Source organism: Nipponia nippon, unplaced genomic scaffold (assembly GCF_047370975.1).
Source record: "Nipponia nippon isolate SJK-2023a ecotype South Korea unplaced genomic scaffold, ASM4737097v1 scaffold_5, whole genome shotgun sequence".
Lineage (NCBI taxonomy): Eukaryota > Metazoa > Chordata > Aves > Pelecaniformes > Threskiornithidae > Nipponia > Nipponia nippon.
Genome location: NW_028262369.1, coordinates 16,731,081 through 16,749,773, shown reverse-complemented (window position 1 = coordinate 16,749,773; position 18,693 = coordinate 16,731,081). Strand labels below are relative to the sequence as shown.

General features: G+C 42.9%; 1 protein-coding gene across 2 annotated transcripts in view; it reads right to left on the bottom strand.

Annotated features, from left to right (window-relative positions):
- The window catches only part of LMF1 (lipase maturation factor 1), a 205,741-nt gene that overhangs the window by 171,856 nt on the left and 15,192 nt on the right, over positions 1 to 18,693 (bottom strand). The window contains exon 3 of one of the 2 annotated variants that reach the window (XM_087733851.1): positions 8,435 to 8,445. The exons of the other annotated variant lie outside the window; for it this stretch is intronic. Coding sequence (XP_087589977.1) covers positions 8,435 to 8,445 — 11 coding nt within the window. The remainder of the gene's footprint in view (positions 1 to 8,434; positions 8,446 to 18,693) is intronic. 2 annotated transcript variants of the gene reach the window in all.

The following is an 18,693-nucleotide window of genomic DNA, read 5'->3' as shown; positions in this document are numbered from 1 at the left end:
CATAAGTCAAATCCTCCTCAAAAATTTGAGCATGATCAGAGCCAGTGCCTTTGTTCAGATACACCTCTCTATGAAAAAGCTACTACAATTTTTTTTTTTTTTTAAAGAAGTGAGCTGGCACTTTTATTAATCCTAGTCTTGTTTTTGCTTTTGCACAGGAAGCCGCAACTGGGAACACTGCGTAGTCACAAGTTTAACGGAAAGGCTTAACACAAATCCAACGTAAGCTCAGGATAGCAGATAACGGAGACGGTAATGCAAGATAAGGAGAACAAATGCTGGCTTTATAATGCACACAAGTGAACTCAGTGCCAGTACCAAACTGTTCGGGTAAATCTGTGAATAGGTGCACTCTTACACACTTATAGCAATTAAAGTTAATTGAACTGCACTGTCTTTCTCCTAGTACAAAGATGCCCAGATTTAAAATAAATGCGCGCATATACAAATTGTCTGTTGTTAGAATCTTGTTAAAAGGATAAAAATCTAAGCAGACATACCATTGCAGTAAGCACATTAAATCCACTCCTTATAAAGGAGTAAAAGCACCCAAAAGGGGAGAATGCATTTCAGGAGAAAATGCGGAGGTTATGAAGCTTTGAATACAATACCCTTGCTATTTGCACACAGATTTGCAAAAACAGAATCTATGATTATAATTGCAAATTGCTACACCTGCTGCAGCCAAACTGGGCATCGCAGCTCGATCTGCCTGATGGCATCCAAGCGCTCACCAGAGATGCAGAGCTCGCGTGCGAGCCCAACACCGACCGAACAACGGGGCTGCCTGTCGCCACTGCTGGCAAAGACGGAGGCTTCTGCATCCTTGTGTGGGCTGTGCCCATTTTTGAAGCACACACTGAACAAAATACCCCGTGATCCACTGCATCCCAAGACCTGTACATGACATCTGTGCTACCAGATCTTTTAAGACCTCTTTTTTTTTTTTGCTGTTATATCTTTAATTCCTGCAGTTTTCTCCCCACAATGCAGGTTTTCAGGCAGACTAGACACATCACTAATGAAAACACACACACACACACTCATTTTGCATTTCCACCATACCTTTAATGGTCAGGTTTCAAAGGGATGCAGCAATTCAGCTACCTCGCAGAGCACAAACAGCACTCATGGCATGTGTGGGCACCCTGCCATACTACTGTGTCTCCATGACTGCTCACTGTAATGACTTTATAAAGGCTTTTGGCTTTTATGCCATTTATGCCAGCTGCAGGAGGGCCAATGACAACAAATTCATAATATGGGGAGAACATCCTTGACCGAGTCTGAAATCAAGGCGCTGACTGCCCATTGACACCTTTTGTGAATTATTTGAACTGAAAGAGTAAACCTACCCATAACTGATGCCTTGCACTGTGCAGCACTGCATTTCTGCTCCACCAAGAGCTAAAACCCTAGTTTAAGCACCACAGACTGAAATAGGAGGTAAGTCTCTTGGCCACACCAACAACATATGCTTGCCTTCTAATTGTGGTCAATGTTTTTCCAAACTATGGAAAAGAAGGATCCAACTTCTCTGCTTTAAAACTAATATTGGAGGAAATGTCATTTAGCTTAACTTTGGCAATGCATTAAGGCAAGAACCTTAATCAAGGAGAGCTCCACTCTTGCTAGCCGCCCAGTCCAACTCATCCTTTTCTGAGGAAAATCTCTGCCTGCAAAAAGCATTTTTGTTTGTTTCCTTTTTATTAAGGCTAGGACAAAAGTCAGTCACAAGAGCTGTGGAGAAACAATTTGCTTAGGGAAAGGGTTTCCCAGTTTCTGCAAGACCAGCGTTCCCATTCCACCCACTTACATTCCTGTATTAAGAGAAAATAAAATCACATCCGCAGGCCGGTCATCCGTTACCCAGGTCGACATCCAGGCAACATGGCAAACAGCTGAAAGAAAATTACTTGCACGGAAAGATCTTGTTTGAAGAAGTTATGCACTCATTCCAGCACCACCATTTACATCAGTCCTTGTTAAGAAGTATTTTATCCCTTAAAATCATTTGCATAATTGCCGCAATCAAAGGCACTACTTCACAGTAATAACTTTAATGGCAGATTTTTCCTTAAACATTCTTTTTAAAAGGTACCTCCCAAGCTTGGTGCATCCATATGCCAGTAAAAATAAAGACAGGAGGTGACACTCAGGAAACACATGGTGCAGAGAAGGCCCAGTTGCTTTATGTTTTGTGCTTTGTTTATGGAAAATCCCTTTACGATGCTCAAAACGCATCCCAGAACCTAAATCTTTGTCACTTAAACAGCAGGCTAGTCCGTACGCTGGCAACTCCTTCGGTTTTTTTTCTATTAGTTTCGATATTTACTATCTGTAATCCTATTATGGGGGAGTCTGGCTTCTTTGCAGGCTAAAACAAGGTCTTGTAAGTGAGAGTCCATGTCTCACTCTTCAACTTGTCTTCCCTGATCACAGGTTAGCAACAAAAAACATAAAGCCTGACAAGTGCATTCAGTACATACACCAGTGGCTCCCTGGATAATCTGTCATTATTTTGGGGATGTACCATTAACACACAGACAGTCATTTCAGCAGCCAGACAACAAAGAAAACCACCAGCGAAACATTAAATACAGCTTACAAGTTTTGTGTTATTTCATGCCTTCAGTTTAGTAGCTGCAGATATCTACCAACAGGCAAGCTACTGTGCCAAAAAAAAAAAAAAAAAAATATATATATATATATATATATATATATATATATATATATAAAAGAACTGGAAGTCCCTTCTCCAAAGACCTTGTGGTTTCAGAAGGAGACATCACAGGAATCCTGGACAAGCACCTAAGCGCATGGATGGGGAAGGAACATGTACGAAGTTGATAGTTGATAGCTGCTCAGCAGTTTTGGGGCATGGGACTTGCTACAGCAATTTTCTTAACAAGTAGGAGCTCTGGCCTGCTTTTATCAGCTGCATGGAGACGTGAACACCAAAACACAAAGATAATGGCTACAGGGCTTCAGTAGCATTGTAAAGTTTATTTTTAAGATGGGAAGAACCACTGGTCCAGTTTTGAATATAAAACACGGACTTAGAGTAAACAAGCTAAGATCCAATGGGAAGTTAGCAACAGAAGCCAGCTGGGATTTCCACCCTCCAGCTCCTGTGTGCTATCCTGAGGTTTGTGTCCTCCAGATAACACAGCTTCATTTCAAACCCCAGGGTACTCCACCAACGCAGCTGTATCATTGAGTTGATGCTGGGATGCTCCTCATGGGAAGCTTAGCCAGGGCCCCAGGAGCATCATAGCTTTGTCCAAGTGGGCTCCACACCACATCTGCAGGGCAGCTCCTTCCCTGGGCAGCATCAGCCAGACTTTGGGGGAACACTTCCACTTAATTGAGGTTCTCAAACGAGTCAGGCCTGAATGAAGGCATGTTGCCCTTTAATGCAGGTCTAATTACATTAAAACAAAATGCTTTCGTGAACATGGAGAAAGGCTGGGGAGAGAATCAGACAAGCTATAAATTAAAGCAGAGGATATGAATACCATGCAAGCTGCAGTGTTAGGGTTAACGTGGGTCTGGAAACAGTTTAGTGAAAACCTGGTGTGGCTAGGGGCCAGCTCTGAGTTTAGTTGCTTTGGGCTAATCGTTTCCTTCAGGCAGGCTACTCTAGCATACTAATAGGTTTTAATAAAAACTTCCAATTGGGCCAGTAAACCCCTCATTAAGCTGTTTTTAAAGCATGAATTTAAGAGCGGCGAGGGTAAAAGGTCACAAGGAGTATTTAATTCACAACGGCTGGCAAAAGGTGCTGTTGTGATTGAAAACACCAGAGTTCAAGTGTCCAGGGCCACATAAACATCCGACTCTGTCACTAGACCTGGTTAAGTGACAGCTTGAAAAATAGATTTAATAAGACAGAGAGAAAAGTTTCCCACTCTTACACGAGAAACAGGAACAGCAGATCACAATATTAGCCAGGAACAGGAACAGTCAGTAAGCAGCCCCGTCCCTCCCATCTCGGCATGGGGGGAGGATGAATAAATAGCAGCCTATGGCCATCTGGGTGTTCAACCCCACAGCGATTCCCAGGGGCTTGCTGGGACGCTCGCGCCGCAGCTCCACGGTCTCCTGCTGTGAACAGAACAAAGTTCCTTGGGAATAACATGGGCCAACCCGTCCTCCACATCCTGCTGCCAATGTCTCTCCCACATGCCGTCTGTACAGTGAGCTACCGGAGTAACAAGTGCCACCGGGTGCTTGCATGATACTTATGTGCTGCCATGCGAAAAAGCAAACCTCTGCCGGTGAATTCTCTTGCACTTGGGCAACCTCACACCCACCACGCAGACACTGCAGATGGGACTGAAGGAATGAACAGGTTAGCTCTGGGCACAGTTCAGCCCAGACACATCCCCATCTCAGTACACTTTTAAACTAAGCTTTGGACCCACATTAGTGAAGTTTGACCTTAGTCTTTTCAGCTTACTCTCACTTTCTTCTGTGATTGCAGCGCTGCTCGCTAGTGTAGTGCAACTAACATGAAAACTTCACCCCTTCCTTGGAAACATGCACTCACAAAGGAGAAACATCTCAATCTTGTACAGCAAAAGCCAGAACCCCAGCTGTGCACTCTAACATTTAATTTTATGTCAATGCACATCTAAAATTCAAGGTCCCTGAAGACCTTTTAAAAGAAAATCCTCCTCAGAACAATTTGCATTGAAGTAAAGAGTGAGGATTTAACAAGTAATGGAGAATTACATACACTTGACTCTCAGCTTTTTATTCTACTTCTAATCAAAACACGCTCATCTTAAATTCTGAGATGATAGATGCAATATAAAATTTGGCGGCACGCATGGGTACAAACTAAATTATTTGCTTATTCCATGTTTACAGATAATGGTAAAAAACTAGGACTTTAATTCAACCTTCAGTGATTGTCTTCTCTCCATACCAAAATTAACAAGAAAGTTTACTGTAAGAGGAAAAAAAAGCTCTCACTTTGAAAATATGCTTCTAATTCTAGCCATACAGTTGGCCTGCAAAGAAAGAAGTGCAGAGGCAAGGCTCTCTGGAACAATCCCCAAGGAAACATTTGCTTTGGCTCCAAATACGACACTTTTGTGCATCAAGAGTCAAATAAGATCAGCTGCTTCTCAATACTTTCTGTTTAATGATCCCATTGATAGCCCAAAGGTAAACAGACACATTTCTGTCTTTTCTGCATGTTCCTTGCTGGGAATCCAGATTGCTGCTCCGAAAGGTATCCAACAGCTATGGAGGCAACAATCAGAATCTCCCTGGACAGTTGCATCATTTTCCCACACCACACCTGGATTTTTTTACTCTACAGAGAGATGTGCTGTCCATTACAACTCACGCGATCTTTGCAGCCTTTCTGCAGCTCTGCTTAGCTCTCCACTGTTGTCTCTTTCAAACAGTATCTCAAGACATACAATGGTCCATCGAACTGTCTTCTGAATATCTGGGGCTACTTAACACAATAACAAGGCAGAACAGAAGAAAGAAGACAAGAAAGCCTGTGAAAAAGCTTCATCTTTTTCAAAGCCTCTGTTAGAAGAAAGATAATAAATCACTATATTAAATCAAGCTTCCACTGGGGAAAAAAAAAAAAGTCCTTGGGGGTATCTCAGACAGAAGCATCAGCAGGAACTACTGCTCTAGGAGAGCGCATCCTTGCTCAGAAAGGGTCAGAAACAGCAAAGCTGTCAACACCACAAATCTGTTGAAGCAGCTTTGGTCTCATTCTAAGCCAGGAGAAAAGATGTCCTTAATTTTAAAGAAGGATAAAATAACGAGTTGACCTTGCTGGTTCTTTCTAGTCCCAGCACCACAGCCGCAACCTTCAGAGAGGGAAACCTGCCATTTCTGGAGCTGAGCCAGGACCAAGGGTGCTGAGAGAGGCCAGCTGGCTTGTGGTAGCACACACAGGTCCCCAAGACACCTAGAAAGGGGCTCAAACAGAGAGGGCCGTGGAGGAAAGCCCTTGGAACAGCAAAGCTCAAGTAAGAGGTCTAGGCTGAGAATGAGGTTGCCACAGAAGCTCAGCTCTCCAGGAGCAGCCTGGCTGATGGCCCTGCAGGTGTGCTCCACCGAGGACAGGCAGCACATCCATCCATCCATCTATCCCTCCCTCCCTCCCGGAGACTCCTAGCAGCCTCAGCTCAGCTAGGAATAACCAGAGCAATCCAGCGTACTCCAGCCAACAAGCAGTCCCACCAGAGTACAGTCCACGCTCAACAACCAGAGCACTGCACTGCCAAAAGCAGGGAGGAAAAGGGGCCATCAAGTCGGGTGCTCCCGTCTCCTGGCAGGGAGCCTCGCACACCTGAGCTGTGCCTAGCCATGGGGAGGGACCTGATGTAAAACCACCGCACGCTCACTGAAACATGCCACGCTACATCTAAAGCCAAATTTATACACAAATAACAATAAATAAACCCAAGAAGTTATTACAGCTCGGGTAATTTCAGAACAGTCCTAACCCCCAGGCTGGCGCCTGCTCCAGGATTTGCATTGCGGAGCACCTCTTCACCTTTCAAAGATAAATAGTCCAACGAGGCCGGTGCTTTGCACTGTGAAAGCTCTTGAACGACTGTTTCGCAGTTCATTCCCTGAAGTGAGGAGTGTTTTTAATAACTGTTACCTGACAGGAGTAAGAGCAAAGAGCAAAACCTGTGGCAATACCAGTTGATCCCATTTGGCCTAACAGCTTGTTGTTATTTCCAGACTATGGAGTTCTTTAAAATTCATAGGGACAGCCTGCAGTTTTAATAGAGGCTACCAAAATCCATCCTAAGATGTATCAAAAAAAGCACACTTCCTGGAGGGGAATAGGAAACAGTCAGCATTTACAAAGATCTCTCCAGGAATTTTTTTTAATTATTTTTTTTTTCAAGATCTTGCTTTGAAGTAGATGCTACCAAAGAATAAGGCTTCCAGAGCTCAGCAATATTTAATGTACTTCCACAGCAATGGATGACAATGTTGTTGTTTCAGCTATATTATAACAAAAATATTGTGGTTTTCCTGTATTCTAACAAAAGTAGCTCAAGATTTACATCTCATTCATCTTACTCAGAAGTAGCCCTTAAGCCAAAAACAAGGAAGGGAGAGACCCTACTGCGTACAAAGGACTTCAGTAATCCTCATAGGGTGGCTATCCAGTTGGGACATAAAGAAAGGCCAAAGAAAGATAAAACACCACTTGCGAAAAGCAGTTTTTCTACAACCATCAGTGAGAGTGGAAAACACATACAGAAGATGAGTAACTTGAGTTAAAACTAAGATGGGTGTCCTCACTAACCCAACAAAAGTCTGGATTCATATTGTGAAGTCCAGCTGGTTAAAATATCTGCATCCAATGTGAAAATATTACCTAAACCACACAGGAGTGGAAACAATTCTCCATACTCGTCCGCTTCTCCACTTGGTGAAGCACCATCTCAATGATCCCACATACACTAAAACAGTTCATTCACTTACAACTGATTAAAACAATCAATTGGTAAACAAGGAGAGAGACGCAATTCTGCGAAGGAAAAGGGAGAGGCATGCTCAGTCATTGCTTTTGCAAGCCTCCATAATACACAGGCAAACTATTCTTGTGCCTTATATTTATACAACCACATTTCTATTTGTGACTAGCTGGTGACAACTTGGGAATACGAATCCCCTTTTCATCCCCACTATGATGAAGCATCCTTCTCCACCCACCCATCCAGCAGCATGAGCACCCAGCCGAAAGAATGAGAAGACACGGCCAAACAGGCTGTTTTAAGACATTATGCCATGGCACTACTTCCCAGAAAATCAGAAGTACGCTAGCAGTTTTCCTAATGTTTCTACAGAGAGAAACAGGTTTTCTACCAGAGTTTCTAACTTTCTGTTTAGACTTCAGCTGTGGATTGGAGTACTTAATGCTGAAAAAACCCCAACCTGTGCAAAGCACGGATCAAACTTCCAGATCTCCAAGAGAGTAATATCTGCACCTCACACCAGTGGAAAAGCAGATAATATGAGTAAGAGGTTCTTGACATTCATACAAAGGACCAGTGGAAAAGAAATTGGAATTAAGGAGAAACATGTTCCCTCCCAGGGGATGTCCTTCAGACCTCCCTTTGCTTGGTTGCCTCAGGCTTACTTAAGTATTCATCTTTAACGTCACACTCCAAATGATGCTGTTTGTACTTACACAACCCTTCCACCAAGTCTCCTTCAACCTCATTTTACAGAATTTACATCAGTTTTCCTTTCCTTAAGGGCATACAGGCAGAAAGAAATTCAGTGAAAGGCAGAGAATAGAGACAATCGTCATTTAAATGTCTGACACAGAAAGATAAAGAAAGCAAGCTAGAGTAATGTAAAAGCTACATACCCACAAATGCACCAATAAATTATAACTGCAGATTTTTTCTCATTTTTATTCACTTACCAAAGGAATACCTGCAAAACAAAATGAAGAAAAAGCAAAAAAATTAAAATCTCGGTTGATCAGTTGTAGGAACCTATGTCTCATGTTAGTTTTATGTCAAACTTCACACATTTTGAGTTTCAAAACACATCTGTCAAGGAGTACGGAAACATGCCTGAACCATGTAACATGCAACTCAAATGCACTAAATGGTAAATTGCTGCTACCTGGAAATACAAGAAGAGCAAATTCCCTTATTTCTGGGCAAATTAAGCTGTTATTTATCACTCCAAGCAATTGGCTGCCGTTCTTTCAATGAAGATGCTAAAGCAGCATACCCAAAAGAGACAGCACAGTCACAAATCACAACAGATACTGGGCTTCACAAAGGGCTGCTCCTCACCTTCCCTCTGACTTGAGAAACTCCTCTGAGTGGGCAATCTAGTTGACAGTGCAGCTTAACCAGGTTCCACTGCAAGATTATTCATTTATGGTTTCCAAAGCATGCTAAGCACTTCCCAGGCAGCAGGCAACAACTGAAGTTGTTAAAAACCACAAAGCTTAATGCATACTTTTGCACTGATGAAGCCCACACTGCTGAAAAGCAAGAAGTTACTTCTCGCTGGTGATCTATTCATTGGGTTTTTTTCCCTTTTGAACACAGAAAAGTCTAGCACCATGCCGTCTGCTAGTTGAGTGCTGTGTACTAGAGGCTCACCAATCCTCAGTGTCTCAGGAAAACTGATACATGCTTACTGTATCTTTTTCATGTGAATTTTCTCCACGCTCCGGTGCATAATTTAACTTGCTTTTTTAACTGGTCTTCTCATTGAAATTACAGTTAGCCTTAGCTACAACATAATGATTTTCTGTAAGATTACCAGTTCCGATTAAAAGTAAAACCCAAAGGTTAACAAGTTTTAAGACGCTGTTCTTCAACAGACAGCTTGTGCTTACTCCCATTATGGCTTCAATCCCACATCAGGGATTTATTATTTGTATCTGCAGCATATTGCATTACACTAACCAAAAAAAAGGAAAAAAAAAAAAAAACAAACCAAAAAGATACCCCTTCTAAAGATTTTCAGAAGGATTTGCTCTTACCGCAAATGTCCCATTCAGGTGTGCAAATTTTATACTCATACACATGTAGTTCGAATAGTTCTAAAATCCATCAATCTAAATATTTTACTACGTATTTAACAACAATTTCATACAGGGCTACTGACATATAGAGAGCAATAACTTTAAAATGCACAATAAGTTTTAACTTTCTTAATAAAAGCGACTCTTTATAAAGATATCTGTCATTAAGAGCAACCTAACTTCGCTATTCTCCACCACAGTTGTGGTGCAGTTAAACATAAAGTTGTACGAATTATTATTTCTTGGCAGAAGTTAAGAACCCCCTGAGGCTCATTTAAAACACACACACAGAGACACATACAAAATGAGGAATTAATAAAATATTGTATTCTTCTGAACCACATTAAGTTTTCTGACGTGTGTCTGTTGCTGATTACATCAATCTAGGCTCCATAACTTGTCATGTGATGACAGGCAAACACTTGTGAATTTATTTCTCTGAAGAAGCCTGCAATACAAATGCCAAGGAAACCAAACCAAATGGCCCACTCCAAATACATAAAAGCAGCAGGGCTTCTTGCAGGGATTTTTTTTTTTATAGGTACAAACAGGCAGGTACCCAGCTCCCGCAGACTTCAGGTTGTAGTTTGGAACCTAATTACTGGTTTTCCTTTTCAAGGTCCTCTTCCTTGCTTATATGGCGTAAATAGAAGTGTTTATTAAAAAAAATTATTTTTTTTCCTACTGCCTGCCTTGGCTTTTGAAACATTACCGACAGATAATAACAAGTAAAAACATGGATTTGATTTTGCGGGTTTGGGTTTTTTTGGCAAATTTCAACCAAGTGACTTTTGATCTGCACATTGTCAAAACCAGAAATTTTGCAAATTCAAAGTATATTCCATTTGGATTTTGTAAATCAAATTAAAACGTGATGTCATTTCTGTTTTCTGGTTGGAGAAACAATGTAATTAGCCATGACTGGTCATTAGAGGCAAACTTCATGTCACACTTAGACAGACTGTAAGTATCAGCTGGGAATCATAAACATCATCAAATATTTGGGTTAAATTGTTTTCACCACATTGTCATGCTGATTAATTCTAGCTCAAGTATATTCCTGGAAAGCAAAAACTGATAGCAAAATAATAGTTTAAACTACATTAAACTACATAACTCCTGATGAAAATACTTTCTGCTGTCAGTGCCCGCGGTGGCAGCAGCATGGAGCCGAGCTGGGTTTGAAGACACGGCTCTGCAAGAGCTTCCCATGTCTCCAAACCACGCGCGGGCACCACTGAGCAAACGACCAGGGAGCTCCCAAACCAACCCAGAAGAAAACACAGCCTTTTCTGTACAACATCTTTTTTTTCTGTGTGCAAAGCATGCGGGATGATGGTTTCTATTTGCTCAAGGAGGAGGACAAGCAGATCAGCCAGACTTGCCCAACGAATTTACATTCCTTCTCTGCTCACCTACCCCATAGCTACACAGATTATTTAACGTAAGAGTTGTCTGGGACAGGGAGTCCTCTTGTAAGTCTGTACAACATGACAAAATTCTAAATACAGTCTATTAAGAAATAGTATTAGAACATAGACGGGAACTCTTATCCTTACATCTATTGACGCTTACTAGGAAAATACATCTGTATTTATAATCCAAAAAAAGAAAAAAACCAGTCCTACCCACCATTCACATCTCAGCAGTGCTCAATACCACAAGATCCTTCCAACTAAACCGATTTCCACAGGCAGGATAATTCCCTGCTGCATCCCTAATCTGCAGCTGGTGTTAACAGCTTCTCTTGCTGTTCTCCATGGAGAACATCCTCTATGGAAAGTGAACCCAGATGTCAACTTTCATCTCCATTATGAATTGCTCTTATTCTCTGGGCTGTATAACTTGGGATGGGGGAAAAGGTATTTGGGTAGTACAGACACATTTTCTATTCTCCATCACGACATGTCTCCAAAATCTGCTGTAACGAGGCTTCCACAGCAGCACCTCTGCACAATGGAAACCAGGTAGAAGCTACACGGTGAGGTATTCCTTCCCTGGGAAGGATGGAAATGTAGAAGGATATTAACTACCCTGGTCTTTCCTCTGGTACCCAGCCAGGGAGAGGAGGAAGCAGGGGACCATCTCCTCAGGAGATAGCAGCAGCCTCAGACCACAGCAGGCAAGCAAATGGACACAACTTGCAGAGTGAAGAGCTTCCTTCCAAAATTTCCCTAACAGGGAAAGCCAGATGAGCTGCCTGCCATAAATCCATGCATTGCATTAGGGGAGAAAAAAAGGGCTAACCCACAGAAGTATAGAAACTGTGGAAAATCCACCTGCCTTGAGACAGGACTGACTGTGTGAGAATCACCTCAGACATATGTCTACGCAGTGATGGAGACTCCAACTCCCTCTCCAGGTATTCAGCCCAGTGTTCTTCCACATGTACACTTAGAAGGCTTTTCCGTATGTCTAACCTATATCTTCCTTTCCACCACGTAAACCAACAGCTTCCTATCCTATCCACGTGGAGACAGCGAGCACAGAGAACAGCTAATTTCCACCCTCTCTGCTGCTGTCATGCACTTGAAGATCTTTGTCTCCTTACCCAATTTTCCTTCCTCTCAACTAATCAAACTCAGCTCCTTCAGCCCGGCGTGGGGCCGTAGCCACTTCCAGCGCAATGTGACAACCAGACATGAGATGCTGGCTGACACCTCCCAGCTCTGAGAAGTGGAAAACCTCATCCACTGCTGTCTTGCACATGATGCTCCTAAAAGTTACTGGTTTACGTGCCTGAAAGCTTGTTTGGTGAACCACAATATACCAACCCAATTAAAGCTGTAAACACTTCAGGACAAAAACCCCATCTTTTCAATGTATATATATGTACAGTACCTGGCACCTGGGGATCCACTTCCTCAGCACATTGCCTCAAAACAAAGAAGCCATTTGGCAAACATCACTTGCAAGAGACCGAGAGTCCATCAAAATGAGATGACAGAATTAGTCTAGTGCACCATTAATTTCAGAACATCATTAACTTAAAAGTGGGGGGGGGTAAGAAACATTTTTGACAGCTGGTTTCAGTTGCTGCCAAGCCTTTAGTATTGCACAGTGGTCATGGGGGGAGGAAATAAGCTAGAATGGTAGTAAATGAAACCACTTGTCTGGTTTCTGGATTCACTTTATTGTGGTCACAGATCTCTAAAAACTGGGATTCTGCTCTCTGTAATTACAACATCCACATTTAAATAGAAGGAACAGGGATAACATTAAAAAAAAAAAGAGTGCTCGAGGATGAGGTTTACTCCTCAGTTTGCACATGGTGCTGGGAAAGGTGCCTGAGCAGAGCTGGAGCCAGCCAGCAGATGAGGAAGGGGACGGCTACCCTCCTGGAGCCACGCCGGGTGCTTGCACCCGCGCCCATGCCGTGCAGCCACGGCGCGGTCGGGCACTGCCCCACAGCTCTCCCCGCGGCTGAGCAAGCGGCAGCTCCCAGGCGGCAAGCCATCGAAGAACCACTTTATTTTTGCCTTGCAAGGCAGGGAACCAGGCTTGGTTAAGAGACCAAATGTGAATTACCCGACTAAGCCCCGGCACTCGCCAACTGTTCTGTCCATGCTCATTTCCAAAGCTAAAAATTATTACAAGCCCTAGCTTACAAGACTGCAGAATTTGCCAAACTCAAGTGAAGTTTGCTTTGGTTAAATCCTTCCAGTGCCAAAACTAGATGCTGAAATGGCAGCCTCAAGAACCCCTCTCTGAGCTGCTCCTTAAGCCAGACGGCGAGTCTAAGGCAGGAAAGGTGAGAATGGCAGCCAGCAGCTGGAAGGCGACTGCAGCAGCACCGTAGCTCCTCTGCCCTGCTTCGCCCCGCCGGAGCTGCGCCAGGATGCCCAACCTGACGAAACCGCTGCATTTCCTTAGGCAGAAATAAACTTGAAAAGCATGTGCACAGCAAGGGGGAACAGACAGTGATCGAAAATAAAGGGGTCAGCATCGGCTTGAACATGTTCAAGCCCTAGAACAAGAAGTCAGTCCCACTGCGGTGTTTTGGTGCATGCGCGTGCATGGGAAGGCAGCACAAAATGAATGCTGCAATCCTGCTTTTTCAGGACCAGTAGCAGAAAGGTTTTGTATTTCTGCTGCCAGCATGCTGACAGGTAAAATCCCAGGAAAACTGCATTTCAGTAATTCCATTTCTTGATTAAAAAAAGAATCATTTAATTGCATTAATCTCTCTCCAAAGGTTGGCCCCCCACTGCCAACCATTCTGCAGATTGAGTGCAATTCCCCATTAAATGAAGAAGACTGCAGCAAGGCTATGGTTTCAGTGAAAGCACGGTCATTTCCTCTACACTAAGTTCATAAAGACATGAGTTATTCTAATGAGAGTTTCCACCTACTTTCTACCCCAGACCCTTCCCCCAAGAGAGCCTGCTTGTTTTTGCACTTGCTTGCCTCCCCTTCTCCAGGACAGAGCTGCTGTTTACCCAGACAGACCTGGAACATTTCTCCAGTAACATGTCTCAGCCCTGCAAATAGCTCTGGTTGTGGAGTAACCCCAGCCCAGTGATGAGCCAGCACCACTGGTAGCGAACACTGTTCTCAAGAATAAATTTCTGGATTAAGACCCTTAGGGGAGTTAGTAAACACAGATCCCACCACGGCTTGGACCCTTCCCTAACCCCTGATTGCTTTTCGGCTGTACCAATCACTGTATTAACATTCTTTCCAACCACAGCTGTTTGAGAAGTTAGATGAGTTAAACAACATGAACGTGTGCTGGACCAGACTGGGTGCATGAAGCTATTTGGCAAGTCACAGCTTAAAAAAGAAAAAGAAAAAAAAAACATGAAAAAAATATTATTCATTCTTTTCCTAAATCTTTCAGCTGCGGAATCAATACCCAAGTCTACATACTGGATACAGCTGGCAATTAGATGTGCCAGATAATAAGCAATTAAAAAAAATATTTGTCTCGGTCTCTGGCAAAGGCCTGTGGTACATCAGACATTGTACAGCCATGCCACTAACCGCATAATCTTCTGATAATTTCTTTGCTCTCATTTTCTCATCGGCCATGATTTGCAGAAGTGATTGGAATCTAGAGACAGTTCGTGCAAAGGAAACAGTGGGGTGTTATTAACTGTCCATAGAGTATACACAGCTCCCTGTGCGACGGCTGTACCCCATATACCACTCCAATTGCCGCTGATCTTTTAACGTGGTCTTCTCATGAAATCAGGTTGGGGAAGCAGGAAGGAGGTGAAAGAATATTGCTACGTGCCTTTTGCTGACCTTTGCTGTGCTATCAAAGCATCATGCTCTACAATGTTAAGTCATTTTGTCAGGCTTTCCGCAAAGCGAAGCAGCAGATACACACCACTGCTTTTCTATGCTTTCCTAATACTAGATACAGGTATGTATCTAAATGTCCTGACATTTAGACAGAAGTGGTTACTGGGACTAACATGATAAAAGGTTATGAACCAGGACTCAGAGGGCAATTCCACAGTGCACATTTAACAGACAGAGCACGTGTTGGGGCAGGAGGAGCTGGCTGGCAATGGGATGCTCACGGGAGCAGCACCAGTCAGCACCCGAACATCCGGGGCACACCGCAGTACAGTCATAACGCTACAGCCCCTGCGCACACCTTAAGGGGACCCTCAGCACACAATACTGTTTTCTACTATAAACAAAGACATGACCTCTTCTACATACGGTGAATTAATTTTTACAGATCTCTGGCTATCTTACAGCAGATTTAAATTTAAAAACATTCTCCAAAGGTGCTATTATTAAGTGAAGTGAAGCCAGTAATTACAACAAGTCAAAACAATGCATGCAACCAATCAATGCAAAATATTCAAGTTCCTCTTTAGTTTCCCTCTTTTTAAATCTATTTAAGTTCCTACAAGCATTCACATTATTCAGATTACATTAATCTTAGAGGCACTCCTTGCTATAAAATCAATAGCCTCAGCAGTAATGCTGCCATCTCCATGCTGCAGCTGCTCAAAAAATCCCGGCACACCATTTTACCAAAGCCGCTTCTCTTGTTTTTCATATCACGTTTCAACGGCAAGTTAGACTTGCCACGGGTCAGTTCTTCTCCAGGAATATATTCATGGAAGCAGGCAACGACCAGACCTGGTGCAGCCCGAGACCCCACCGAAGCATCCCTTGACAGCCTTAAGGCTTTTGGCAGCTCCTCTTCTACTGACAGCTCATGCAGATCTTCTCAAATTCATGTCATAGCTGGATCTACCTTCTTAATCAGGTTCATCTCCGCCTGCCTTTTCAGTCCACTCCACTCTCACAGACTAATACACAGTTTTTGGAGTAGATGTGGGCAGGAGCACACTCAAACCTCCTTGGACGCCCTATGGCGACTCTGTTCTTTGCTCTTACTTGCCCCTTTAAAAAACCCAGCCTAAATTAATGGCCTACAGCCCATTGCCACCTGCATTTAACTCAACTGCCTCAACTAAGACAAGTAACCTCACACCACAGAGCACACATTTAGAGGTCTTGGGGACCAAGGAAGGCCAGCCAGCCATGGCATCACCCTCCTCCTTCCCAGCCATGCTGAATGCCAGGCAAGTAGATGGCAAGGGGCTGCCCCCTCTCAAGGACTGCTGCTAAACCAAAAGCCAGCCTAGGGCAGGGAGGGGAAACCTTACACACGGTAGGGGGGGAAACGCTAAATGATTCATTTCTGACATGAGCCATGATTAAATTTTAATCTCTCAAACAAAAATATGGTTCTCATTAGCCTCATTAGTTCCCAGTTGTACTGCAAGGCAACAGTGTCACATGGTATTAATCTTTGTTTTCATTAATATGCCATATCAACCGCTCACGGCTGCTCACAGCATTCTTTGAAACCGATCCGCTCCGTCTCTTCTGTGCGAGTAGGAAGTGCCAAAAAGCAGCTTCCTCGACAGGAAGGATGACCCCCTGAGATCCTTCAACTTTTGGTTTACGTTTCTAGAGATAATCTTTTCTTTCTGGGGAAAGAGGGAGGGGAGTTTGGAGTAAAAGGGATGCGAGGCTGCAATCCACAATAACAAAGAAATTCCTGGGGTTTATTGCCAAGGCCAGGGCCAGATAAAGGAATAAGATATTCTAAGTTTTCTTGTTGTTGTTGTTGTCATTGGGATATTTTGGAGAGCTAGAAAAATAAAGCCAGGTTGCAAAAAGCGTTCTTTGCAAGCAGGTTATTTGCAAAGCCCCTAGCAAACTTCAAATGACTCCAATTTAGCATACACATCAAGGTGATATTTGTTAATGTGATTCATCTAAAATCCTAGATACTTTTTTTTTAATACACAAAATTGTAAACTGGATTCAGGCACAACCTTAATTTTTCCTTGCACTTCAAACTTTAATATCTGTAGAGCTCATATCAATTAAGTCTTACAGTCCCTCAGTACAAGCTTGTACTACTCCTAGACAGGCAGATAAAGCAGGATATAGACCAATGGAAAGACCTTGCCAATGTCACACAGTTAAGTACAGCCCAACACATCCATTCCTCCCTGTACAGTGAGGTCTCGGAGAACTTCCCAAGTGAACCAAGTGTACTGATGAAACCCAGGACACGCAAGTTCCTATTCCCTACTTGCACAGCTCCTGATCTTTCAGTGTTTGTGTGCTCGAGGGCAGTCAAAAAAGTCTTACCGAATTACCCATGCTGCTTAATAAAAGATGCATTAGCTCACATGCACCCATGTGGATACATTCATTCACCCTTGATCTGGCTCTGGTCTGCTGGAAGCTCAAAGAGTGATTCTTCCATCTGTATTTTGCATGTCAGACTAGTATTCTTCTAAGTCATAAAATGAGTATCTCCGTAAGTGCTGTGCCCTTGTCATAAGAGGGTCACAAACCAGTACACTTAAAAATGGTAATGGTGTTTTGCCAAATCCAGCCCACAATTCACACGCTGGCTGTTCTACAAGCTGCAATAAGAAACTCGGAAGAGACCTGTTTCCAACCTTTACGGGATGGGATGGCACTAGACAAAAACCCAAGTGCTTTAGACTGAAAATCCAAAGCTGTAGAATGTAAGAGGAAAGAAAATGGAGAAGAGGTCCATTTAATGGCTACTAATGCCCTCCTGGAGAGTGAAAACACAGCCCTGAGCATCTCATCAGCCCCCTAGCATTTAATGGAGTTCAGCCTGAACCAGTCACCAGTTCATCTGCTAGCACACAGAAGACTGTGATTAAAGTCCTGCATAGGTCAAGTGGTTTTTAATGAGACATATAAACCACAAAACCTCCATGACATACAAGTCTTTCTTCTTTCTCTGTTGTAAATGAACTTCTGAGGACGGTAATTTAATTGCAATTAAATTACATGCCTCAGAGACATGCTTTCATGACCTGCAGTATACCTGTCCCTCCAATAAGTCCTAAATATTAAAGTTAAAAGCTATTAATATTATGTTCAATCAGCTAAATATGAAAAAACACCAGGCATTTGAGGCCAGAAATACAGTGGCATGTCTTGCCCTCCATGCTCTAGAAAAGTGCTGCAGCATCTGCAACTTCTTGGAAACCACCTGGGCACGTGGGCACAGCTCAAATGGCACTTGCCTGCAATCTCTGGGGTTGTACAGTAGTGGAGCACTGTTTGGTTTCATATTCCTTGCAGAAAAAACGGTGTGCTGCTTAGTCTTATTTTACCCTAAATACCTGTTAGCAGTAGCTCCACCAACATTTTCCACAAGGGAAGAACACACTGAAAAGAATGCTGTAGCCACCTCATGCTATAATGTTTTATTTATTGGCTTAACCTATTCCCCTGAGCTCTTGTAACTCTACCAGAATCTTAGTCATGAAAGAAAAAAAGGCAATAGGATTTAAAAAACCACAATTCTAGCTTTTGTATCAAGTGTCTTACAAACTGTACCACTGAATGCTCTCTAACAGTGTGCGATATGCTTTGTAAAATGAAACAACACAATAACCAAGGGAAAGGAAAGGTTTTCAGATGACATTTGAAAATGTTGGGGGGGTGGTTCGGTGAGGAAACAACAGAAGAAGAAACAGGAGATCAATGGCAGAGCAGTTTAAAAGTTTGTTTATATAAGAAAATCTAATAGCTCTCTGGAGACACCTTACTGTGGGATAAAAGTGATTTTATTCCAGAATTACAAATTCACTTTAGAAGTG